Source organism: Poecilia reticulata, chromosome 17 (genome assembly GCF_904066995.2).
Source record: "Poecilia reticulata chromosome 17, P_reticulata-male-v2, whole genome shotgun sequence".
In the NCBI taxonomy this organism is placed as follows: Eukaryota; Metazoa; Chordata; class Actinopteri; order Cyprinodontiformes; family Poeciliidae; genus Poecilia; species Poecilia reticulata.
This window is the reverse complement of record NC_088846.1, coordinates 20,053,575-20,080,193: the sequence shown is the minus strand read 5'-3', so window position 1 is coordinate 20,080,193 and position 26,619 is coordinate 20,053,575. Positions and strand designations below refer to the sequence as shown.

Sequence of the window (26,619 nt, the reverse complement as noted above, 5' to 3'; positions counted from 1 at the left end):
TCTGCACACTGCTGTGGGAGTCACAGAGCTATCCGGCCTCAGAAAATAGCCTTGGGGAGGGAAACAGTGTGTTCTGCAGTTGCAAGATGGAGGGCTTATCTGGACAGACATCTGTTTCAGAGAGGAGAAATGATTGAAAGTGGAGAATAAGAAGCACACATGAAAATTTGTCTCATTGATTTCGGATCCCTGCAGTATTGCCATGGTGACTGGTTAAGGTGGAATTTCAGGAGAATTTGCATAATGTTCTTCAGCGTCTCCATTTTTTTTGTCTTGTTCTGTGTTCTATCCATCAGCTGTTATGTTTTTCTGTTTCATCATTGTACTCGAAGTAAAACGCTTCTGTAATGATAGTGGATGAAAAATAAAAGCCTTTGTACAATTTGGAAATTACTCTACACAAATCTGATTTTTATTAAATGGTGGCTAAAAGAAAGCCACTACAGCAAGAAAACATCGAACAATTTCTAATCCAATTCTACCTCAAGTCATATATAGCACACAGAGAAAATGTGGCCTTGTTACGTGCTTCGGGCACATTATGATTTTTGTCTGTCTTTTCTTTGTTTTCTTATAGGCTTTAGTTGAAGGACCTTTTGTTAATATATTTTGGAGTTTGGATAATTTCTTTTTGGTTATTTAATTACGTTAATTTGTGGCGCTGTTGGTCCGCCTATAAATAGACCATCTTCCCGCCTAAGCTCTGCCTTTCCACTTGCTTCCGCTCGCTCCACCACCAACGGGCGCTGTGCGCGCACATCCAGTCGCTGTGGGCCGCAGCTGACGCTTCCAGCCTGCCATGCGGTATTTCTGTTAGTCTTTGTTTGTTTGCTTTTTTCTTGTGATTTTGGCGTGGTGGGACCGGTTGTCCTGTTTTCGATCTTTCTTTTGTATTAGGATCTTTTTGCTTTAGTCCGGTACTAGTAGGGGCTTCGACGGCCCTGTATAGGGTTGGCCGCCTGCTGTACCGTTTTGTTCTGTTTGATCGGCTCACCAGGTCCAACTTTAGTTTTGGGATATATACTTTTGGGGTTTTGTTTTTCTTCATTTTTTGGGACACAGGATCTGAGGGTCTTTAACTCCATTTTCTTCACAGAAAATCAAAAGAAGCTGAAGTAAGAAAACCAAAGTGAAGAGAAATTAAGAATAAAATTTGTTGAACCCTCATCTTTTTGTCTCGTGTCCTCAAATATGTTGTGCCCTTGGTGGACGTAACAGGCCTTTAATTTCAAACTGGACACACTACACCTACAGTGAGACAATGATGCTGTGGGGATGCTTTCCTCTCACAGGGTCAGACTGGTTAAACTCCATACTGAAGGTTACTGAAGGAGATCTTTTAAACGATACAAAAGATTTAGGACAGTCAGGAGACCATGACCCTCAGCATAGAGCCAGGAAGTGTGGCTCTAACTTTAAATTAACAACATATGAGAATGGCTCAGTCAAAACCCAGACGCAAATCTGTCAAAAGACATGAAATTGTTCAGACATCTTCCATCTAATCCAGCAGGTGAAAACTACATTCTCTGGATGTGGTTCTGGGAGAACAAACGACAAAACGCTTCCTAAGGTTTTAGATCAATTAGTCTACACCTTTTAAATTTGGAGAAAATCTTGAAAGTCCTGAATCATTTTTCTTCCATTTCACAAATACTATTTACCTTGTGTTTGTAAAATGAAATACAAGCTATGTTTTAGTAAAGAAGGTTTAATGTAATGTTATTGGTCAAAACAGCAATAAAAAGGCTTAAACGATCTTTAATTACATTTGATATACAGCACAGATACACTCTAGGAGAGTTGATAAAATATTACTATAGCTAATATCAGTTTTCAGATTGAGAGGTTCAGAGACGCCATGTTACTAAAAGTCATATGCTGACTATTTTGTTTCATCTATCTAACACTTCTGATGTTAACACTGTAACTTCCATTGGCTAAAATCTATTATAACAGCTGTTTTGTCTAATGTTTAAAATTAATGACATGAGAATTCCCAAAGAAACACTCTGATTTAGGAGCTACTGGCAAAGAACCGTCTTAACTGATCAGAACAAATTATTCAAAGCATAAAAGGAACTGGAACCAACTAAAGATCTGTTTTCAATAAGCATAACCATATCTGCCGCTCTGTTTGCATAAATTAAGAATAACACATTCATCCTTTCATCTGACAGGTCTGTCTGAATTCATGCCAAACATATCTTAGTCATCTGCATCCAATTATTTCTCATGTGGGAAGCTTTGCCTTCAGTACGCTGGTTATATGCTGCTTAGCAACATGGATGCTACGTGTGAGTTTGAAAGGCGCTCTTCCTCTCGAACGGTATGGGAGAAAATGTTTTATTGATCAATATGAAAAACAGGCGATGTTGACCCTCGCTGAGAAGAAAAGAAGCAGCAGCTGTGTTCCTCCGAATTTCTTTGTTGCGTGATTGGATGTGTTAACACCACAGATATGTCTCTGATGATGCTCATGTGATTCATACACGATGGAGCAGTTTTCAAATTCCAGCCACGTGCATCATGACGAAGAAAGAAGTGAATTCTTGGACATTTTCAGGCAGTTGACGTCCCAGTCTTAGCAGGGCAGCGAAGTGAATTGATATCAGAGGGCAGAGATGGAGTGATGAGTCAGCCGTGGCTCAGAGGGCTGGGATATATTACACCTATTATTTCACTGTGAGAGCGAAGGAGGGGCTGGGGGCGCAAATCAAAGATTGGCCTCAAGAGAGCAACAGGAAACGTTGAGTGAGAAGATGACAAGCAGCGACTGCAACTCTTCTGAGTAAATAGTTCATGTGTCTAGTTTCACTTTCCTTCGCTCTGCGAGTGCAATTTCTGCATTTTGCATTTTGTCCTCAAGTTGCACCAGGCCGGTAGAATGTCAGGACTTTCACAGTAAATATTTGTTGAGACCCAGCAACTTGTTTTCATTAGATTCATGAAAGATTTAAAGATTGTTTTGATTTTTTTTAAAATCACCAGCATAAGGGAATTAGTAATATCTCCAAACCTTCATTGAGAAACAAATAATTTTGACCTTGATAAATATGACCGACATTTACAATTAGTGTCGCTACTCATTAGATATCTAAGTTAGATTTGTTGCAGGTCTCCAGCAACTTTCAAATTTTACATGTGCAGCGTAAAAACTGAAAAAATATTTAAGACAACACCCAAATGATCATTCTCTTAATACTCTCAAAAATGTATTTATTTAGCATTTATAAGTATTTATCCAGCATGTTTGATTACTCTCAAGTACGGAGTTCCACAAAGTTATGTGCTTGGCCCTTTTTGTGTTTCATTTCGCGTCTCGCTTTATTGGGTGTCCTGGTGCTTTGACACCTTTTACAAGTTTAAAACCCCAGTGTATCTAAAACCTTTTCAATCCAGAATTATTCTTCTTAAAAAAAAAAAACGACAAGTAAAATAAAAATAAATTAAATCAGGGAAAACATTAAATATAGTTGTTTCACAATCATGTTTTTCCTCGCCGGTTTTATCAGTTAAGCAATATTAGTAACAAATTGAGTCATTATTTATAATTTTTTTTCTCCTCCCAAGCATAATTTCAGCTTTTTTTTTCCAAATAAGTGTTAAACATGCTTTCTTTCATACGACATTAGCAGAATGTGATTTAATGGTTTCTGAAACCTGCTTTTGATGTGACACCAGTTTAATTCTTGTTTCTCTGCAGATCACCTCAGAGTCTGGGCACTGCATAATAAAGCGTGAACATGAGAAATGCATGGAAATGATAGAAATGCACAACTCAGATGACATTGAATTTGGTAAGTAAGGGTATGAGTGTGTTTCTGCAGACTTCTATGTTCATAATTCAGCATTAGATTTGTCGCTTTTCCTGGTTTCCACTGCTGTGATTAAATTTTGTGCATCTTTGGAAACTCGGTGGACACTCAGAAGATCCGTTGATGAAAGTCGTGTGTCAGCCTCAGAGAATTAATGGAAAAAGCTATGCTTTTTTTCCACTTAGTGATTTGCCAAATTTCTGGGTTGTAAGGATCAGAAAGGAACATGTAGGGATGAGAGATGAAGCTTTATGTTCATTCTCGAAAAATCCCGTCTCAGTGAGGCTGCTAAATAGCACATCCTGTCCTCTGTTAGTCTACAAAAGAAAATGTTTGCCTGTGATGTCACGCTGAGCTGCTTTCAGATTTTTTCCAATGTCACCTTTTTTAGAAAACACAGGAATCTTGTTATGTGGTTCCTGGAAGCAATTATTTTCTTGGCTATGGATTGTGGTTTTCATTAGCGTTTGCTGCAGGTCTCCTGCTGCTAGAAATTTGTCCAGCAGACTGCAACTTCCTAACTGCGCCTGTGACTCACCTCTTTGCTGACAGCCACCGAGCCTCTCCTGCCCCGCACCTCACCCCCAAAAAGAAAACGATTCAGTGTGAGATAACAAGCTTAAACCTCAAACGAGTTGGAAGTTCAGCTTATTTATCAAATGGTGATTTAATGGTGAACTGTTGCTACATTGCACAAAGAGGTTCTGCATGTTAGTCAAAAACAGCAGAACTTTTTCTAACCTTACTATGGGCTTATTTGATACTGTTGTGGTCTGATGTGTTCAGTTTTCTGTAGCTCCTGGTGAAAATCAAACATCCTGTTGTTGTTTCCTCTGTAACAGAGGGTGTTTAGTTGGAGGGGGTTATATATAACTTTACGCTGTCAGTGCACAGAGTCACGTGTTGGCCCTCTTTGACCCTTTAACTGATCCCTGTCTCCTCTTGTCCTTTTGAAGACGCCATTCTGCTCTTTCTGCTGACAGCAAATCGTTGGTGGGGAAATAAAAGTGACTGCTTTGCAGAATTTCTGCTTGCAGGCTTGAAAAAAGCATGAAAAAAAGAAATAGGGTAAAAAAGGGGAAGCAGGGTAAAAATAAATAAATTTTTATTAAACTGATGTTTCTGGATTGTTCAGGTCTTTTGATAGTTCCACATTTACATTGACTACCATGTTGGTTTTGGACATTTAGGGTGTATTTGATCCAATCTTGTAATTATTAGGCAAAATGTAGCTTCGCTGTTTAAGTATCTGGAGCGCTGGTTTCATTTTATGTGCAATTTCTCACACGTTACATATTTTAAAAATGATGGACAAACAAAAAACATATAAAATGAATAAAATAATACAAATGGATGACGGAATTACAAAATAATTTTTAAGGAGAAGAAAATCTAATATTTTCACCATAAAATGTTGATACCTCAGTAGGTAGTAATCAGTAGCAGCACGTTAAAATAGGATACAGTGTTCAAGTCTTGTAAAAATGCTCAAAGTATTTTTTTTTCTCTCCAAAACATTATTTAAGTAAATGTAACAGTGAATGTTTCCAGTTTCTACCCACCTCTGCTGCTCAGCGAAGATTCAGGATGCTTGTAGGATATTGTGTAAGATGGCCAGCGATGCAGACAAAGTCTTTTATTAAGCCTTACCTCTGTGGCTCAGTGCGGCTCATTTGGCTCCGATTTGCCCTTTAAAAGGTAATTGGCTCCGTGTCCGGCTCAGCAGACAGAACCAAAACAGATTAGGGAGGCAAGCGGAGAAGCGAAAGGTCTGCAAACACATCCCCACACACACGTATGTGAAGAGACATATGCACACTAAGATGCAGCCACACCACAAAATACATTCCAAACACAAACAACACAGACTGGGAACCTGTCCGCACCCAGAAAACTGCTGCAGCAGAAATAATGAGGCAAAGCGATAGAGACGGAGCAGGTGGAGAGCAAAGACCACAAAAATGGTGACGTACAAAAATAGATGGAAGCAGGTGAGGGATGATCGTCATGGGAAGTATAAAGAGTAAAATATTAGTTTAAAACTGCAATAAAGTAGCTTCAGACAAATGTCGAATATAAAGACCTGCACACTTTTTATTTGTTAGATGTTCTCTTCACAGTAGGAAGGATTTGACATAAGTTAGATTAGTTTATTTTCAGAGCAGTTGTGAATTTATGTGACAAAAAATATTTCCTTAAAAAACAAGATATACAAATGTTTTTCTCTACTTTTGCAGCTCACAGTATAACAAAACAGAAAAATCTGAATTTATAAAAAAATAAAAAAATTAAAAAAAATTGAAAACATCAACTTACAACTAAGCTTTTCGTGGAATTTATTGAATTACATGGACGTGATTTTCAAGGGAACAGTTAGTCAAGCAGAAGCAGCGTGAATAGTGAAAATTTTGCTTTCAGTCACGGAAAGTTACATTTCTTTTGCTTTCAGTAAAATCCTGTTTGGTAGAGCGGCTTTCTGTTTTTCTGGGAGGATGAAGTACTGCTGTGGAACATTTTTTACTTCAATTAAGTGACAACTTATTTCTAAGAAGTCAAAATTTTCTTTGTCACTTTTTACTTAAATGTGCAAGAGAAACCTTGAAGTCCTATAATACATCCAGAACTAAAGTTACCTAAAACAGATAAACTAATGTAATTAATAAATAATCAAATTTGCAGATCTGCATCTTCTTTTTTATTTTCAGTTTTAATGAAAAAATAATGATAAAACTCCTGCATTGAATTTGACTAAGAGCAAAACAAGTTCTCTAATTGTACCCAATACCAGACATATCTTTGGAAGTCACTTTCAGCATTAAAAAAAAAAAAAAAAAAATATATATATATATATATATATATATATATATATATATATATATATATATATATATATATATATATATATATATATATATATATATGTGCAAATAAAATATACTTTTTTTGCTATATCAAGTTGCAATCCGAAGTCACTTCAGCAGATCATTTAAAGTTGAATTTCTTGGGTTAAATGTTTTCCTATGTAGTGTGTTGTCAATAAGAAATTGAACTGTAAACAAGCAATTATTGAATTTGTGTGACTATTTACCAAAAATTAAAATTAAAATAATTTTTAAAAAATCACAGTGCAACTTTAAATTATGATTTTGATCCTTGTGTTTCTTCTGCTTTCTCACTGCAACTTATTTGGTGATAAAAACACAACACTTGCAACATGAAGTGTCAGAGTAGGGCTTGATGGTTTTTCTTTGGCTGTTGTGATCATTTCTACCTGACAGATTGCACACGAACTGCCTCAGATAAACAGCCACAACCACTTTTTCTGCCATTCACCTCATTGGAGAAGTGACAGTTTCTTGCTATTATGGATAGCTTTTCTGAAAAGCAATGACAGTGATGGCAGCAGCAGCTTTTGGAAAAAATTCAGAGATTTTCAACTTAAAAGCACGGCTAGAGCCAACACTTAAAAAATGTGATTCTGTGGTTTACTCTAGAAAAACACTGAATGCATTTTATTTTCTGCACAGCCGCATGCCTTATGTACAGTTACGTTATCATTCATGGTTTTAGTTTTAGATTTGTCATATTTTTCTTGACGCGTTTGTTCTTGTTGTCCGATTAGTCACCTAATTTTCCATGGAATTTGCTACATTTTCTGCTTGTATTGTTACAGATTAAACGGTTGATGAAAAAATATATTAATATGAAAAAAATGAATAAGACTGTAGTGTGGTATCTTTGTGCAAAAGACTTGATAGTTTTATTTCACTTTATTTTAAAACACTGGATTCTGCATTTTAGCTGCTTTTTTGAGATTCGTTTGCTGCGAACAGACATGGAAAAACTCAAGAAATTATAATAAATTCGGCTACTGGGAGAGCCAGCCTAAGGTGGGAGTGAGATAAGGTTTTCACTCTGCCATGAGGCCAACATTGCAAAAAACCCCAAAAAAGAAACCTATAATGTCCAAAACAAACATTATTAAAAGGTTTCCACTTCTGCTACCACAATTGGTCTCTCCAAGTCGCACTTCCTGGCTGAATTCACTGTCTTTAAAAAATAATCTGTCACTGCTTTTAACTACTCTACCACAATTCGTCTTTATGAATCAAATGCATCTTGTTTATCATAAAACTGATATATAAGTTACTCAGTATGTTCTTATAACATTTCAGTGTGTCCTTGGATGTGGGACAACTTGACCTGCTGGCAGGCTGCCGATGTCGGTGAGGTCGTAACGGTCAAATGTCCTGAGTTCTTTCATGACTTCATGACACCTGAAGAAGGTGAGTCACCTTCTCTGCTAGGTCGTTCCATTTAATGCTTTTTGAATGTCAGAATAAGTTTTCCCTATTGGTTTCTTTAAGGCGTTAAACTTTATACATATTTTTTTACATTTTCAGAAATTGGGAAGGTCAATCGAAACTGTACAGAGGATGGCTGGTCTGAGCCTTATCCTCACTATGTGGACATCTGCCTTCTTGACGACAACACGACAAAACCTGTATGACTTTCTCCTCTTGTTTCAATATACATATTTTTCCTACATGGACACTGACTCTTGTTCTCCATCATTAGGATTATTTTGCATCGGTTAAAGCCCTGTATACAGTCGGGTACAGCACCTCACTGGTCTCTTTAACCACAGCCATGGTCATTCTCTGCAGATTCAGGTGAGTTCGAAACTAAAATAGGAATAGTTGAACGTGAAAATAGAAACAGAAAAAGTCTGTTTTTGATTCTATTCAGCAAGCAGCTGCTGCAGCTACAGTAAACTTAAAATCAAGCTCTGCAGGGACCACGTTCCAAAAGACTTGTTTGATCCCAGTGGAAGTCCCTAAATAAACTAATTAAAAGGCTTCAGCTGCGTAGTTTGAATTAGCAGTGTTTGTTCTTGTCTATTGTAAAAGAACAAAATATGTTTCAGCTGTCACTGAGGAGTTACATATTGTGTTTACTTCTCAAGTATAGTAAGCTATAGCCCATACTTGTACAGATATTCTCATTAGTAAATATTTATTTTTCATATCTCAAGATAAGTGGGTGCTTATTGGAACTTTGTTCTTACTATAACAACAATTTAGCCTCTGATTACGAGTGTGTTGTTTATACTAAAAATGACTGTCCTTTTCTAATAGCTAAAATCGATTGTATTTATAGTTAAAATAACCATTTCCCTAATGAACCAGTGTTTCTAGATGCTACAGCTATGCCTACATTAAGTTTTAAAAAACTAGTGGAAACTTGCAAAAAAATAAAAAGATTTTTGTGCAATCATAAGGATTTGATTCTTACAACTTCCATAAAGATTTTTCTGTTGATCACAGAGAGGGCCTTACAAGCAAGGATTTTTTTTACACCTTGGATTTCAAAATTCAGAATATCTGACACTTTACTGGTTATCGAGATACTACTCATCACTACTTGTAATGATGCATTGTAAGATGATATGCATGATATGGCACTCATGAGGAGAAGTAGAGATTTGGGAAAAGCTAGTAATCCTCATTCAATATTTCATAAGTTGAAAATGGTTCACAAATAGAATGTGTTAATGTTGATTAATAACTTTTCCAAACACAATTTCTAAGGTGGCCAAAGTCATGGAAATGCTTATTTTTACGTGTTTTCACAAACTTTGTTTAAAACCTCTTCGATCTTAAATTAACGATGATCAGATTCTTTAGTTTTAGAGGATGCTCCAAAAGGTCTGCAGAAAGTCTGCAGCAAAGGTTTTTCTCCTGCTTCCTAAATTTAGCTCTTTGACTTCAATGTTTAAAATGATCATTATTATGATTGATTTAATTATTCTTTCAGTTGCACACTAAACAGCTCTCCCAGAACAGCTAGGGGTGCCAATACAAACTCTCCCTCTCATGGTGAATGTTATTGTAAATCATTCCTTAATCACACAGTGTTTGTCTCACCCTACCCCCCACTCCTGCACCCCAAACAGACTTTACTGAACATATAGGTAGGTAACCTGTCGGGAGCTTGTTGTAAACAAGCTCGATTCATTTCAAACTGATGTTGATTTGGACAATTTTGACTCGCAGTTTTAAACATTGCCCTGATTGTTTGAGGTTAAAGATGTGACTCATTCCTCTGTGCACACTCTCACTCTCTCCCATTTCTGCAGGAAGCTGCACTGCACCAGAAACTTCATCCACATGAACCTGTTTGTGTCCTTCATCCTGAGAGCCATCTCTGTCTTCATCAAGGACGGCGTGCTGTACCCTAAGGAAGACAGCGAACACTGCTTCATGCACACAGTCAGTTATCACTGATGATTATCATATATCCTGTGTTTGCTTATAGAAACAAGATTGTGTGTGAGTTTCAGCATATCTCCCCTTGTAAAGCCCATTTGTACAACAAATAATACGTTCTCCAAAGCCCGTAAGAAGTGCTGTTTTGGGGTCAGGGTTTAGATTTAGGGCTAAAGTGTGAATTAAATTTACACTAGGTTTACTGGTAGGCATGTACTTGTAATGGTTAGGTTTAGGGTTAGAGTGAGGGACAGGGCTGGACCACTGAAATGAATGAAAGTCAATGCAAATTCCTTGTGAAAATAAAAAGACACAACATGAGTGTGTGTGTTTTCCACCTGAGGAAAAGAAAACAACTTTGCTTGTTCAGCTGTTAATAAAAAAACATTTTCAAATTGCAAAGTTAATCAATTTATTTATACCAATCAGAAGCAGGTAATTGTGCAATTGGACTTCTATTGTTTACATAGTCCCGGTACATTTACATGTACAAAGTTTTGATGAGGATGTTAAATAATTTGTCAAAGTGCATTTATGCTTTTTACGTGAGAATCATTTATCCTTCAGCTTTTCTGGCTTTTTTCGTTTCACATCTTGAGAGAACTTCAACCGGGTACAAGCTTGTGTTTTTGTACAGTAAAATATTAAACCTCTATGATTACGAATGCAAAACAAACTCCAAGCCTTCCCCCAGAAACAATTCATTGCCCGCTTTGGTAAGCTGGCATGACAAATAAACCTAATTATATAGGCTAATGGCTTTGAAAAGGCCTGCTGAAATATTCTACAGCAGGCCCATTACCATCTGAAAGGCTACCATGGTCTTGTTTTTAAATTTACTCCTTTACCTCTGTTGCCATAGTGATTGCAAGGTCATCATCATGGAGGGACTCTGAATTAGATCACTTCTGTAATTGTCTGACCCGACTCTAAATGTGGACACTATTCATTAACATGGTGTCACTACATTACACTTCACCTGACATTGAGGTGAGTCATTCCTGTGGGTAGTTTGAATATCCACTTCAATCAGTTCATGCAGCATTTTCATATGAATTAGTGATAATTACTGACCACTGCTGCCTGTACTGACCACATCTGTTTATACAGTGATTAGCAAGAATCCAGACGTTACTTATTTTAGAAGTTGCAGTCTACATGGATAAAGATGATTAAAAGCCAAATAAGAACCAAAATGTCCCAAATCACTCTATTTATTCATTTCGCTGTTTACCTTCTGCTGCACTTCCTGTTCCTGTTTGGAGAAAATGTGTTGCTATAAATATCTAACTGCTAAATGTAAAGTTGAATCACAACTTTAGAGAATATTATGAAACATGTTGCATCATGAAAACCAAGGAAAACAGATAAGTCAGAGACAACATTATCTAGAACTTCAAAGCAGAGTTGGATCATAAAATAAATTTCTGTTAAATGACACGCTGGGAACGGTACATTTAAATTTACAATGCTCAAGTCAAGTTTGTTTGCACATTTCGCCAACAAAGCAGTTTAATCTACTATACGTGACAAAAACATAACACCATAAAATAAAACAAAAAACAAACATTTGCCGTGGCAAAATAAAGATAATAAAAATGTTGCAATCCAGAATAGAATTAATTTGTGTTCACTTATTATTAGTCAAAAGCATCTCTAACAAATTAGTTTTAGCCTTGATTCAAAGGAACTGTGTTTCAGCAGCCCTGTAGTTTTCTGAAAGTTTGTCACAGATTAGAGATGCATTAGGGCAGCACAGTGGCGCAGTTGGTAGAGCTGTTGCCTTGCAGCAAGAAGGTTCTGGGTTCGATTCCCGGCCCCGGTCTTTCTGCATGGAGTTTGCATGTTCTCCCTGTGTATGCGTGGGTTTTCTCCGGTTTCCTCCCACGGTCCAAAAACATGACTGTCAGGGTAATTGGCCTCTCCAAATTGCCCCTAGGTGTGTGTGGGTGCATGGTTGTTTGTCCTGTGTGTCTCTGTGTTGCCCTGCGACAGACTGGCGACCTGTCCAGGGTGACCCCGCCTCTCGCCTGGAACGTTAGCTGGAGATGGGCACCAGCAACCCCCCAACTCCACTGAGGGACAAGGGTGTAAGAAGATGGATGGATAGAGATGCATTAAAACTGAATCCCGATTCTCTATGTTTGGTTCTGATTCTGCAAATGCAGAGCAGACTTGAACCAGAAGACCTGAGTGGTCTGTATGGTTGATACAGTAACAGGTCTTTAATTTAATTTGGGTCTAAGTCATTTAGTAATTTATAGAATAACAAAAGCATCTTAAAGTCAATTCTCAAGGCTCTGTAAGACACATAAGATTTCCCTGTGTCATGATTGAGCATTGGTCTGAAACAGTACATTTTTGTACTCAGTTATGTAAGGATATGAGCAGTCAACTTTTGAGCATTTTTTCTTTCAAATATCTGACATTTTTGTCACATATTACTGCAGATTATAATTCAAAGGGTTTAAGCAGTGAGTCCAGATAAAGATGAGATTTCTCTGAAGATCAAAATCTCAGCATCCTGCTGCTCCAACATCCTGCCGCTGTGTTTCCTCATGCAGGTGGCGTGTAAAGCAGTGATGATATTTTTCCATTACTGCGTCATGTCCAACTATTTCTGGCTTTTCATCGAGGGTCTGTATCTCTTTACTCTGCTGGTCGAGACCTTCTTCCCTGAGAGACGCTATTTCTACTGGTACACCATTGTCGGGTGGGGTATGTAACAATTTCTGATTGGTTTAATTGTTTTATTGTTTTAACTGCCAAGCATATCTGCAGCTGGTGTAATTGGTGTAATTTGTGTTCTCCGTGCTTTATCTATGTATGTTTATGGATAATAGGAACTCCAACTATATGTGTGACTGTCTGGGCCGTTCTGAGGCTTCATTTCCATGACACAGGGTATGTAGCAACATTTTATTCCAACCAGTGTCATATGTTTGTATATAAGAACGTGTATTTTGCTAGCTTTGTTTTATTTTAGAGTTGGATACTCTTATTGCGAGTGCTATAATCGCCTGGGGTGCCATTCTTTCAGAGAGTAGCACAAACACAGAGAAAAAAGATAGTATCAGATGTGCCCAGAATAAGTTTGCTATTGCTTATTTTTATGCCCAGTCAATGGGGCATTGGCACCTCCTGTGTAATGCTCAATGGAGGCAATATTGGAAAATATGATCAAACAAAATTGGAGGCTGAATATGCAAAGGTTGATAACTGAGTTTTAGCTTCAGATGCAGTACTAAATTAAAGGGTTAACTTTTTCTTCCTAAGAAAATCTAGGATGTTTATTGTTATTGCTAGCTTGATGGATTAAGTTTTCAGTGCTTTATTTCACACCAGAAACCCATAGAATAAGAGAAGCATTAGAAGAGCGAAAACAATAATTATAAATGAACTGAAATACTCTGTAGATTCTTTAAAACATAGCTTATTGTAACATTCACAAAAGCGTGGCTTTCATGTAATAGGTCAACAGGTATTGTATCTATTCAGGGTAAATATACACTGGTAGTTATAGGCTCAGTTCTATTCCGAGGCAATAGAAATATAATCTGAAATCTTTGAATGGTGATAGAAAGTTTCATTTGCCATCATGGAAAGTTTTCCAAAACCGTGTTGGTCGTCACCGACAGATGCTGGGAAACGAATGAGCACACTGCCCTCTGGTGGGTGATTAAAGGACCAGTTGTGGCTTCAATAATGGTGAGTTCATAGTATTTTCCTGATAAGTAAAAACAATATGTATATTTTTACTCCATGTTGCATAAATTTCAATTTTTAAATAAAACAAACAGTCTTTTACCAGCAGTTTGATGCCTGGCTTAGTAAAGGGTGGCTGAAAATAGCTAGAAATGGACAACTATTTAAAATTAAAAATAGCTTTTTTGTGCTGCCTGCAAAGTTCTTTTGTTTTATTTGGCAGATCAATTTTGTTCTCTTCATTGGGATCATCATCATCTTGGTGCAAAAACTCCAGTCCCCTGATATCGGAGGAAATGAGTCCAGCATTTATCTGTAAGTTGCATCACGAATTTTAGTCAGAGATTGAAATATGTGCTTAGAGTAGTCAACTCTGCGAGAAGTTATTTTGTGTTAAAATTTGACTATGATGGGTTTATTACTAACTCATGTAGGGTAATGAAATATTATATACATTAGCACTCTTAGTTCTGACAATCAAGTATAAACTGGTAGTTTATAATGTTTTGTGCCATCTTGTAATACGGCATATCTATCTATATATATATATATATATATATATATATATATATATATATATATATATATATATATATATATATATATATATATATGGTCATAAATTTCATTATTGTGCTAAGTATATTTTATATGCCTGGGGATAATCTTACTGGAAAAGCAAAACCACAATCAGTGCTAAGAAGAATAAATACTAAGCAGTTTTAAGCAAGTCAAGTATTAAAGGTATCTTATAACCTGTTGTGTCCACCTTTCTTTTATACTCACATGTACAACCTGTTGCCAGGAAGCTTGAGCATCTTTGTGGAGTTGTAGTTTAGTCAGACATCACTCCTGGTCAGGTCCCACAGGACTGTCTTTTAAAGCCCTGCAGATAATGCCATTTTCATCTGCTGCTTGGGTCCAGGCGTGCGTGACAAACTGAAGACGTGTGAGCGTGTGCGAGACTGCGTCCCTAAAGACATTGTTTTTGTTGTATTGTGTGTTGTCTTTGTGCTGTATAGCAGCTGTGCTCAGAAATGCTTCAGTGAGCCCACACAGGCTGTTCAGCATTCGTGCAGGATGTCAGAGTTATCCACCATCACACTGTAAGTGTGTATGTGTATGTGTGTGACTGCTTTTTGTGGATTGCATGTATGTGTGCGTGCGTATGTGTGCGCGTATTTGTGTTTTACCCCAGGGGTTCCAAATAATTTGATTTGAAAAACTTGAATAACAAACACAGAAATGGGGTGGGGGAACTGAGTTAACTTAATTGAGAATGCAAAGTGTAAATAAACATATTTTTTGTTTTCTTTACTTTTGGGTTTGGATTTCATTTTCTTTTGTATCTCAAGAGTTCCTTGTACATTTTGATTGCAGGAGGAAAATACCTTTGCTTTCTTGCTCAGATTTGGATAAGTAGGTTGCAGCGAAGGGTTTGCAGTTTTAATAAAAACTATTGGAACTGAAAAAAATCGGCTTTATTTTAGGCTGACCAGCAAACCTTAACACAGTCATCAGTGGGACCTAAAGTAAGTAGGTAAAACTACTTTAGATAGTATTGGGAAAGATATCAGATTATTTTTCAGATTAAGGTTATAGTACTATCATGCTTCAAATTCAAGTCCCCAAGATTGAAGAGAATTAACCCTCAGAAAATAAAACATATAATATGTTTTGCTACTTTTCATTCAAGCAAATTGTTGTGCTGTCAAATATATGAATTTCCCTCTGAGATTAAGAAAGTATATTCATTACACCACCAAATCTATGCTACATGTACACAAAACCAAAGACTCAATTGAACAGTTTACAGTAATTTCTCATTTTTGCCATGAGAGGTCACTCGTAGTGATTCTTTAAGGAGCTGCTCCTTACAAAAGCAAAATGATTTTTTTTTTTTTTAAAGATGTTTTAGCTTAAGTTTTTTGCCCGTTAAAAATTGAATGGGGAGCCATTTTCTGTGATATGTATTAAGAGCAAAATATTGATTGAAAACTATAATCTTAAAGCAAAGTTGTTTTTTTATTGATATATGTTGTAGACCAATCCAATGTAGCGTTTAACATTGAATCAGTGAGATTAGATAGAGACGATCTATAAACATCAATATTCAATTCTCATTGCACACTCTCAAAGAGCGTTTTGGTCTGGACTTTGACTGGGCTATTTTACCACATGCTTATCCTTTGACCTAAACCATTGTAACTCTGAAAGTAGGTTTAGGGTTCTTGTACTAATAGGAAGGAAACCTTTACCCCAGTCTTAGGTATTTTACAGCTTCAAGCAAGATATCTTCCAGGGTCTCCCTGTATTGAGCTCCATCCATCTTTCCACACACTTTGACCTGCTTCCTTTACTGAAGAAAAGCAAAGCAACTGTATGACACTGCCACCACCACGTTTCATTGTGGGAATGGTGTATCAAGGATTATGTTTGGTGTGAAACTATCAATTTCAGATCAAACTTTAAAATAAGTTTGATTTATTTTCAAGCAATAGTTTTTATTGCTTGAAAACTATCTGAGTAAATCCCTTAGAGTCAACAAGTAGCATATAAAATTTTCTTTACTTTCCAAATGTAACTTTTTTTTCTTGTGAGCCAAAAACAAAAACAAAAAAACAAAAGAAAAAAATTCTGATTCTCAACATTCTGGTATTGTAAATTGCAAAAAAAAAAAAAAAACTTTCCATGTTGATCAACAAGTTTGGTTTTCCGTCACTTCCAAAAGGTGCAAAAGGCCAGAAATGGCATTTTATGTGAAATGTCATTTGTTGATTCTGAAGAGCTTAGGTTTATAAAAATATATCTAGCAATACTGAAACTAACAGTTAGTTATTTGAACAGATTCCTAGTACGGTGTTGGTTTTACACTCCTTGTTTGCTCCAAAATTGGAGTGAATAATTACCAAAGTACCAGTTTAGTTTTTCTTATCTCTTCTAAATCTCAGCAAGAAAATTAATCCAACTAATAGTTTATGTATTTATTTTTTGGGGGGGTCATAAGACAAACTGAAATTACTTTTGCACAGCTGCACCTTCATTCATTCTGTGTGTAGTTTGTTATTTTTTCTTTTAGTTGTGTGTGGTGTTTTTTTGTTTTTTGTTTTTTTATATTTCCATCAGCCATCGGTGTGTGTGTTGCTGGGTTTCTGATGCATACCACAGAGATAAAGACCAAATAATTTATTTAACCAACCTGATTTACAACAGTAAAACAACCCTGTATTCTTGTTGTCAACAAATGTGTCGTCTTTTCTGACACTCAGTTAAATTATTTTTAGGAAGATGATTTAAATTGTAAGTAATTTAAGGGTATTTAAGTAAGCGTAATTAGTGCTTTGTTGAACAATATTTATAAGTTCTTATTAGAGAATGACAAGGAATGATGGGTCACTGATCTTTACCTTACAGTTAGAGGTTTATACATGCCTTTCATGGGATTTGTTGACAATAAGAAAACATTATCATTAGGATAATCTGAAATAAAACGGTAATTCAGAGCAATAATTTTGAAAGTAATTTTGATAGTAAGATTTCATCTTCAATTTGAATTCCTGGCTTTAATTTGTGGCATGTCACATCAGTAGTACATCATGTTGCATCAGCAGTACAACTTCTGCGTCTCACTTGAGTCTAAGCAAAATGAATTAACTTACATAGAAGCACCTGTTGTTGTGTACATGTCGATAAGATCAAATACAAATATTTGCTTTATGTGTGCGTGTGTGTGTGTGTGTGTGCGTGTGTGTGTGTGTGTGTGTGTGTGTGTGTTCAGGCGTCTGGCACGCTCCACTCTCCTCCTCATACCCCTGTTTGGTATTCACTACACTGTGTTCGCCTTCTCGCCTGAGGATGTCAGCAAGAGGGAGAGGCTTGTCTTTGAGCTGGGCCTTGGATCCTTTCAGGTTTGTTCTCACTCCTCCGCTAAATAACACAGTCCATATTTACAAAGAATCCTAAGACTGGAAGTAGGTTGTCGAGGCAAAATTTTTTGAATTTTCTCTCAATTTTGCCTCAGTAAGATAAGTTATGCACACAGCACCATAGGCTTTAAGACGGACCCTAACTTGACAAAATGGATTGTGACTTATTCACGTTTCTTCTCAGGGATTTGTGGTTGCTGTTCTCTACTGTTTTCTCAATGGAGAGGTAAGCTATTATCACTTTTATACTGTTTTTTTAATGACTTTTTCTTTATATTTGATATGTTAACACCTGTCACCATGAATGTCTGCGCACCTACACGCAAATACATTACATTACTTGAATTAAAAAATAATTCACAATGTTTTCAAATGTTTTAGTATTCATAAATATTTTGACTTAAACAGTATTGGATGGAGTAGTGACCAATATACTAATGTAGAGTAAGAGTGCATTGAGGTTACATTTTCTGATCAAGAAACATTTCAGTATTCTTGGAGACATTAGCAACAATATCAAAACTTCCTGTTACTGGACTTACATGAGGTGATAAACAGACAAAGTCTAAAGAGAAAAAAGTTTATTCAGAAAGCCTTCAGACGAGTATTACTTTCCCAGGTCTATTTTATGAAATGGCAAAATCTATTCATTTTGAAACTGGTTATACACTACAGTTAGATGTCCTATAAAGTTTGTGTTGTACAGGTGTCAGTTGCCTGCAAATTAAATAGACTAAGACATAAAAATGCTGCCCCTCTATAAAAAAATTAATTCTGACCTTCAATATGGATGTTGAGGTCTTGTTTTACCACTTTCCCACAGACAGTAAGTGAACCTTTGGTGGAGCTGGTACAGCTTAAAGTACACTAAAAAATGACCTTGTGAAGTTTCTCCCTGAAGGTGCAGTCGGAGATCAAGAGGAAATGGCGCAGCTGGACGGTGAACCGGTACTTTGCTGTGGACCTGAAGCAGCAGAGGCACCCTTCGTTGGCCAGCAGTGGAGTGAACGGCGGGACTCAGCTGTCGATCCTCAGCAAGAGCAGCTCGCAGATACGCATGTCCAGCCCGCTGGCGGAGAACGCCAACATCAGCCTGCCGACCTGAGCGCCTGACAGGCCAGAGCCGACCTCAAGGTGCCGTTCCACTTAACGTTAGACCAACCAGAGCAGACCAAAGTGGCCCCTTGTAATTCTTATATTTTCTACTTTATAAAAAGGGAAAGCATTTTACTAAAGATGATCAGCATTATTTGGGTATACGATGAAATAGAAATATTTATTTATAAAAAAAAAAAAACATGGCGATGGTCATTTTTTTTATAATTATCACAGCACATTATCATTTTAGATAAATAAAATTAGATTTAAATTCCCTATAAGCAAACCATTCTCAGAAATGTAAGCAAATAAAGATTGTGCCATAAGAAAGACATTGATTTTCTTAAACATTTTAAAAACGTGATTCTTTAATGTGAAATATTTGGGGGTCAGATTTGATCTGTTTGTGTACACTAACTGTGCTTCAAAGTGCCATACAGTTCGCCTGACTGGATATCACTATAGTCCAAAGGTTTAAAAAAAATAAAAAATAAAAAATAACCAAAAGCTCGCCTTGCCTGTACAAAACGCTCAACGTTTATATGTAAATGCCTCATCTTGAATTTAAACATGTTCCTACAATCAGCCGTAAGTACAGAGTATGTCAAAAACACTCATGTGTAAATAGTTACTTTTAATGTCTAGATTAGATCTATGTCTTTAGCAACAGCATATTGTAAAGACCTTTTCAAACAAAAGGAACTGGAGCCCAAATCTGTAGACACTGTCATGTATGCAGGGGACCCAGTGGCTCATGCTCTCTCTAGTCCGGTTTTCCTTTATACGAAAGAAGGAAGGGAAACATGTAATCTACAAGCTCAGTGAATAATGGCAGAGCAGCAATTGCCAACTTTAAAAGAAAAATAAAACCAGTTTTTGTTTTACCCTTCAAAGTGGATCATTTAGACAGAGGTGTTCCAATCAATCCGTGTATTTCTTCGTTTTGTACATTTGCAGTTTTTGTCATTTCTTACCCAAACCTTTATAAGTAGAAAATTTTGTCATCTGCCAGAGGACATGGTGCACTGGCCAAGCGTGATAATAAATAATCACGCTTTGAGAGCCGATTATTTAAACTGACTTTCTATAATCTGCTTATCGTCAACTCTAAGGAAATGTGGTAATCTGCCAACAGGATGTTACTCAGTTATTTTGGTTTTAACAGTGCTTACAATCTTTCAAATTTCATAGTTAGGGATTAGAACCAACATAAATGGGAATAGGGAGTTAAATTAAGAGATTTGAGCATTTATAACCATTAATCACAATACTTAATGAAAGCACGTACTTGCAACAAAATAGTAAGATGCTGCAGGATTGTCAAAGAGCATGGGTATGTTATGGTATAAAATGGAAGGGAAGAAATGGTTCTGCATATGTACAAATGGGCAAAGAAGGAAAAGTGGGCCATTCAGCTAGTTTTTAACCACCACAAATTTCAACAAACCCAAGATGTGTTGTCTGTGAACATGAGCAGTTTGTGCCAATGTTTGTCTCCAAACATAACTTCACCATGCCATGATTCCATAAGTGCTGTATTTCATTATGGGTGGTCATCCTCACTCTGCGCTCATCGATTGAGCTTAAAGCCCATTGTGCCACCTTTAAGCAGCTCCTTTTGCAATTTGATTAGACACCTCGTTTTCCAAAGTGCCTACTCATACAAATAGCTATCGCTTTAATTATCAGTGAACACGTGATTTAATGGAGTTATTTTCTGCAAAGATTAAATGGTGGCTTTATTGTGGATAGCATGCTTTTTGACAATGTGTCTCTGGTAGTTGAATAATTTGCAACTTATTATAAGAGTTTAGCCTTTTTTTCTCATGAAATGCAAAATAAAATGAGGACGTAGTTGAACATCTTTAACGAGATTAATCGAGGTGTTTTTATTGCACCTACCATTTGAATTTCTATAATGGAAGTGTTAATGGCATTTCTATGCCATTACCACCACATGTATGACTTCAAAGTAGAAACATCAATATTGTCAGTGATCAAAAAAGGCTTTTGATTTACTCGCTTCTGACAATCGCATTTACGTGTTGCTCTATGTCCTTTTTTTGTGGTCAAACCAGCTAAAAAGTCATTACTGTACACATGGAAACCATGTTAAATTAAAATGTGAAAGGGTGTACATAGGAGTTTTCCACCATATTTTTAATTTAGATGTTCGTTTCTTGTCATACAAGTATGTTATAAGATTGTTGTATCTTTAAATGATGATTTATGATACGTGGAACAGCTATGGATGTATATTTATTTTCCAACGATCATGTGCTATGTAACATATCGACTTGTACAGCTTACAAATAGTTTTGTCCGTAACTTAAATGTCTGATTTTATTACACTAACTGATGCAGACTTGGTCAAAGTGCCATAAAGATTGTGTCCCTATATAAGATTATAAGGTGAGATTTGTGGCAAAAGATGGAGAAAAACCACAGCTTGTTGTGCAGAAAAAATAGGGTGTAAAATGGCTTTTATGAAAAAACATGAAGCTAGAATTTTCTTTTTTGTGTGGAAGTCAAAGTATGTACATAGAGGAAAAATTTTGACCACTGCAACAGTTGCGTTTGAGCGTGTGATTAAAAACCACTCTGCTGCTTATGTGTTTCTGTCACCAGCATTCTGAGCCTGAACCTCAGAAAGAAACGACCATGTTTTAACGCTGTTACTGTCTGAGAAAAAAAAAGAAGAGATGAAAACTCCTCACATGACCTTAAATGTGCTGTGTATTTGTCCACCACTAGATGGAAGCAAAACTTTGTAATAGACGAGAGAGCGCTGAAGGAAAGCTTTTTTTATTTATTGAGGCTTTGTATTATGAATTTGCAGGACGAATGTTTAAAAAGAGGAACAATGTCTATATTTGTATCATTATTAGCATAATTCCTTATTTCTATTTTACACGAATTGTCAGACAAGCCATGTCAGCCTAATTAATGCTGATGTAATTTTTAGCAGTACATAAAAAAGTCTAATCCAGACTTCAGCTAAAATCACCCATATTCATTTCTATTGCTTCAAAGCAAGGTGAAGGAAATCTCAGTCTCTAAAGCAAAAGATTTACACTTACACTTGAAGAGTTATACTTTGTTCTTTACGACAAGTTTATATCATAATTAAACAGAACTGTGTATATTATCCAACATAACACTTAGAGAACATTTTGTTTTTACCTTAATAATAACATTCCATTAGAAATTTTTAGCAACCACTTCAAATATGTTTACGTCTGAATTAACCCTTTGCTCTGAGGTAAATGAGCTTGTTAACTCCTTTTAGATTGAGATGTTGAAAAGGTAGACTATAGTATGACAGATAATAGTTGATAAAACAAAACACATATTGAACACTTATTTTCCCATTAAACTCAAAAGCCCCTATAAGACGGCCTCTCCATCATGTGTTCTGTGAAAGAACTAACATGGAGAGAGGAGTTGAGATAGATCAGCCCGACGATGTTGCAACCCTCCTTCCAAAGTGAGGTAGTTACAGCCCCAAACCAGCTGACCTGCACAGGGGGTCGAAGTTGTGATTAATGCTTTGTGTGGCCAGTCAGATGTGAGATGTAAAAGTGTAATCAAGGCCCAGAAATCTCTAATCGAGCTTCTATTTCTAGTAAAATATTTCTAATATTTCAAAAAAATGTTAGAGTCCAAAACGTATCTGAAAAAAGAGTAGTCTAACTAGAAAATCAATTGCTATACATGAGACATGTTAGTATGTCTAGTGGTAGTAGCTAACTCTCAGGGGTGAATTCTTGGGGGTACTAAGACAAAAGAAAAAAGAAAAAAAAATATAGCTTCTTTGTGTGCTTTGGCGTTTCTGTGCTGATTAATTTTTTTGCGAAGCAATAAAAGCTGGTAGCTCTTGAATTGCTACAAAATAAAGCTGTATTTCGTTCAGCCCACTGGCTGCAATGTTGGCACCTTGAGATGCCATAAGACCTAAATCCTGAACATCATGGCATGGAGTGCGTCCCAGTTTTCCATGTCTGGCATATAACCATTCATTTTAGCTTTTAAACTGGCTATATTGATCCAGACAGAGGGATAATCAGTAGCCCACCATCATGACCTGTTTGTTCTGAAGATTCTGCAGCTTCCACTTCTCTTCCTAACATGGCGCCTCCTCACCCTGACTCTCATACTGACAGCAGGAACCACAGAGCTCTGTTAGGTTAAAGCTCATCTTCTGAAGTTGGGATATTTTTCCTCCAACAGGTTCCAAAGAATCACCTCAAACCAGATGTTGGACTGGATTTTATTTCACTGTCATTTGTGAATGTTAGAGCCTCATTGTCAACAGTGGAGCTATAAAGGTTGAAAAAGGTTATTATTTTGGAGAAAGTCTCATCAACATCAATATTTCCACTAAATAAGAGGCAAAAAACAAAATAGTTTGATAAAGGACAAGCCTCTCAGACTCTGCGCCCGACAGCACCAAACTATTTTTTTATATTTGACAATTAATTTAATTTTACATAATTATCGTGGTAGAAGCCATTTGTTTGTTAAATACTTAATGAAAAATATATACCGTGTTTGATGTTTGTTGTAAATGACGTATACGCAAAGAACGAGGTAATTAGTCCAAGTTTGTCGTTTATTGAACTTTCAGAAATTACAGCGGCTGTGATGAGTCACATCAAAGGTAAAACAACCTGAACAGGTGATCAACTCTAAACCACTCGCACCTTTTTACTCTCCGTCTCTCTCTGTCATTTAAGCACACCCGTTGCCAAACAGTTAAACATGGCAACCTCCTGCGCTCCACAAGCCAACCCAAGATTACGTTAAAAATACAACATTCAGTCCGTTATGATATTTTTGCAGGCTTGATATTTATTGATATTTATTTTGCTATCATTAATAAACTTCTCATGAACACAGAGGTGGTTGATTAGTTAATTTTAAACTCCTGCTCTGCTCTTTATTTTGGTAATGGAACCGAAAAGCACAGAATTGCGCAACACCTTGTTGAAACAATAATTTCTGAGATTATTATTGTTGTTGGGACATTAATTTGAACACGTTTTGTTGATTTTTTTGTTGTTGTTCTTTCATAAAGTTACGAACGTTTTGATAAGGAGTCAGAGGAGGACGTGCTGGTCTCAGCCTCCTGGCTGCGTTCAGTTTGTCACCTAATGCCGAGATCGACTCAAAACCTTCCACGATCGACATATTGCACCGCTGCTCTAGCAAAGCATGAACAGTTCAGAAACAATATGAAATGAGAAAAAAGGTAGTCATTAACTGATTAAGTCGTGTTTTAGATTGTTCTTGAAAAACTAATCAGTCATGGCTGATTAGTGGGTGAACTCACGGCTGCACAGTGAACCCATTGATGTTTTACAGCCGCTCCTCTCTTGCACGTACTGCGTACCCCTGCTAAATCTTTTAGGGGTACGCAGTACCCTGCCGTACCCCCTTACTTTCACCCCTGTTAACTCTAGTCTGGATAGTATTGACCTTTTGCAGCTATGTCACTTAATCACTTAGTCAAAAGGCGCCATGACAAAAATCAGAAGTGAGAGCCTGGAGTATCAAACAAAGTCACGATGGTTGTTTTCCCCAAGTTGTTTTTGCCAGTGACTTCTATTTGTTCAAGTTGAGCTAATTTATCTGTGAACACAACTCTAGTCTGGATAGTATTGACCCCTTACAGCTACGTCACTTAATCACGTAGATGGTTGTGGCTCGTAGGCAGCAGTATTCATAAAATTTGGAAAAACTAGCTTTGAAAATGACACATACCTTTTCCCTTCTGACTTCTGTGTTGATTTGACCAAATTGCCAACTTTGCCTGAATTTGCGCAACATGATTTAAACCCCTATGTCATAAATTGCGTTTTCTCTTACACCAGAGCAGACTTATAAGCATAGTAAAGTCTGGATACTTGTTAGTTTTATCATACATGGTAGGTTCCATGATGGTGGGGCGTTTTCTCTATGGTTGCTAATGATTAGATGCATACCTTCTCCATAATGCAATATTTTACTGCATCTTACTAACCTTACTTATGAAGTACATGAACATTAATCATTTTACCTTGTAAAAAGCGCTTACTGCAAAACCACTAATACACAGAGGGCTGCTATCCATCTCCATCATTTTTCCCCATCAAAAGGTTTACAATAAAGTGACATGTTTGGTTTGCATCCTTGTCTTTGTGCAACTGACCACATAGCACCCCAAATCAACTAAATAAAAGTGATATTAGTCTACCAACCAAGTGAGTTGCTTTCTAAAGAGCGTGACATCACATACAAAGGGTTAATAGCCATACTTGATAAGTTCAGCTTTTAGCTATTCTAGCCTAGTTTCCAAGCATATTGATAGAAAAGCATTACTAGTCATTAGACTGTAAATAAGTGACTATATTTGAAGCAATTGGTGTACACTTCACAGCTTTAAAGATGTACACTAAGAATGTTATGATTTTTGTCAGTCTTTCAGATCATACTTACCATAAATGCTACCCATCCTTACTCAAAGAACTTTTGCACATCATCAAATCCAGTATTGTTCAGAGGCCTGAGGTTTTAAGCTGAAATCAACATATCAGCACATTTTCTCCTTTAAAAAGCTAGTTTCCAGCTAGCTAGTCATATGTAGGCAATTTTCAAGTAGCTGGTAGCTTATGAATGCTAACTTCACTTTTTTGTCATTTGCAGTTTAAGTAATAGACCACCATGTGAATCTCACTAAAATATGACTGTAATTGCAAAAATTGTCAAATCTCTTGTTTGAACTGTGTTTTGTGATGCATCTCTGTGTTAACATGCAGTTTCAACTGCTGTGGCTTGCTGAGCCAGTTTGGTCAACTGTGTGTGTGCGTGTGTGTGTGTGAGTTTTACTGATTGTCAATGAATTTTTGAATGTAGAGTTATTGCTTCTCAGCTGCTCTTAGATGTTCCTTGCTATCAATTTGCTCTGGTGTACAAATGATGTCTTTTCTCTATCATAAATAGTGTATATTTTTGCCATACAGGTGGACTCTTTGACTAAAATCTACAATGTTTGTGACAGTGTTTTTTGTAAAGTTGTTTATGGTCCAGTTTTAAGAGTGTATGTGGGTGACTGGGAATTTGAGAGAATGTAATCTGTATGCATGTACGTAACGACAAGCATTCAAAAGAATTTAAACTTAGATGTTGAAAAACAATGTAGAAACTTTCATCTTGTGTTCAACCTGTAATACTGAGTCACGTGTAAGTGTACTGATGTCCAACATCCACGTCTACTTGTGTGAACTAACTGCAAAATAAATCTGTGGTATGTTGTTGTACTTTCCCAAGACTGACATTTTTTCAGACTCTGTAAATTTATAGGAGTTTTATTTCTATCTCCATGCACAATGAATATGTTAACAACTTGTACAGTGGATTCATTTAATACATAATCTAATGCTTTCTTTCAAAAATCTAAGTGGTGTGTGAAATAATCCATGTACAAGTGCTGTGGTTTTCAACAAGACATCTAAGGCACATGTGTCAAAATCAAGGTCCACAGGCCAAATCTGGCCAACCATAACTATTTCAAGAAATTCAAGATACTAGCTTTGTTCTTAAATACTATTTTATCATTCAAATCAAATCTGCTTTATTTGTAAAGTGCCAAATTACTTCAATGGTAAAGAATATTAAATGTGATCACATTTTTAGAAGTACTCATTGAATACAGACAACACTATAATACTATACATTCTGCCACATGATTAATATTATCTTGATGTGGCCCTCAAATGAAAATGAGTTTCACACCACTGAAGATGCTCCTGTGGCTAAAGTTAG

The 26,619-nt window shown here is 36.6% G+C and overlaps 1 protein-coding gene across 4 annotated transcripts in view; it reads left to right on the top strand.

The window, feature by feature from the left end:
* adcyap1r1a (adenylate cyclase activating polypeptide 1a (pituitary) receptor type I) overlaps positions 1 to 26,119 on the top strand; it is a 32,464-nt gene extending 6,345 nt beyond the window's left edge. The window contains exons 3-15 of one of the 4 annotated variants that reach the window (XM_081597935.1): positions 3,707 to 3,800; positions 7,994 to 8,104; positions 8,222 to 8,322; positions 8,397 to 8,491; positions 9,958 to 10,090; positions 12,652 to 12,805; positions 12,931 to 12,991; positions 13,726 to 13,795; positions 14,016 to 14,107; positions 14,815 to 14,898; positions 17,571 to 17,700; positions 17,903 to 17,944; positions 18,607 to 26,119. In XM_081597935.1, the coding sequence (XP_081454061.1) occupies positions 3,707 to 3,800; positions 7,994 to 8,104; positions 8,222 to 8,322; positions 8,397 to 8,491; positions 9,958 to 10,090; positions 12,652 to 12,805; positions 12,931 to 12,991; positions 13,726 to 13,795; positions 14,016 to 14,107; positions 14,815 to 14,898; positions 17,571 to 17,700; positions 17,903 to 17,944; positions 18,607 to 18,831 (1,392 nt within the window). In that variant the 3' untranslated portion in view covers positions 18,832 to 26,119. The remainder of the gene's footprint in view (positions 1 to 3,706; positions 3,801 to 7,993; positions 8,105 to 8,221; positions 8,323 to 8,396; positions 8,492 to 9,957; positions 10,091 to 12,651; positions 12,806 to 12,930; positions 12,992 to 13,725; positions 13,796 to 14,015; positions 14,108 to 14,814; positions 14,899 to 17,570; positions 17,701 to 17,902; positions 17,945 to 18,606) is intronic. The other 3 variants (XM_081597936.1, XM_081597937.1, XM_081597938.1) reach the window with 3 other exon arrangements.
* The last annotated feature ends 500 nt before the right edge of the window (positions 26,120 to 26,619 follow it).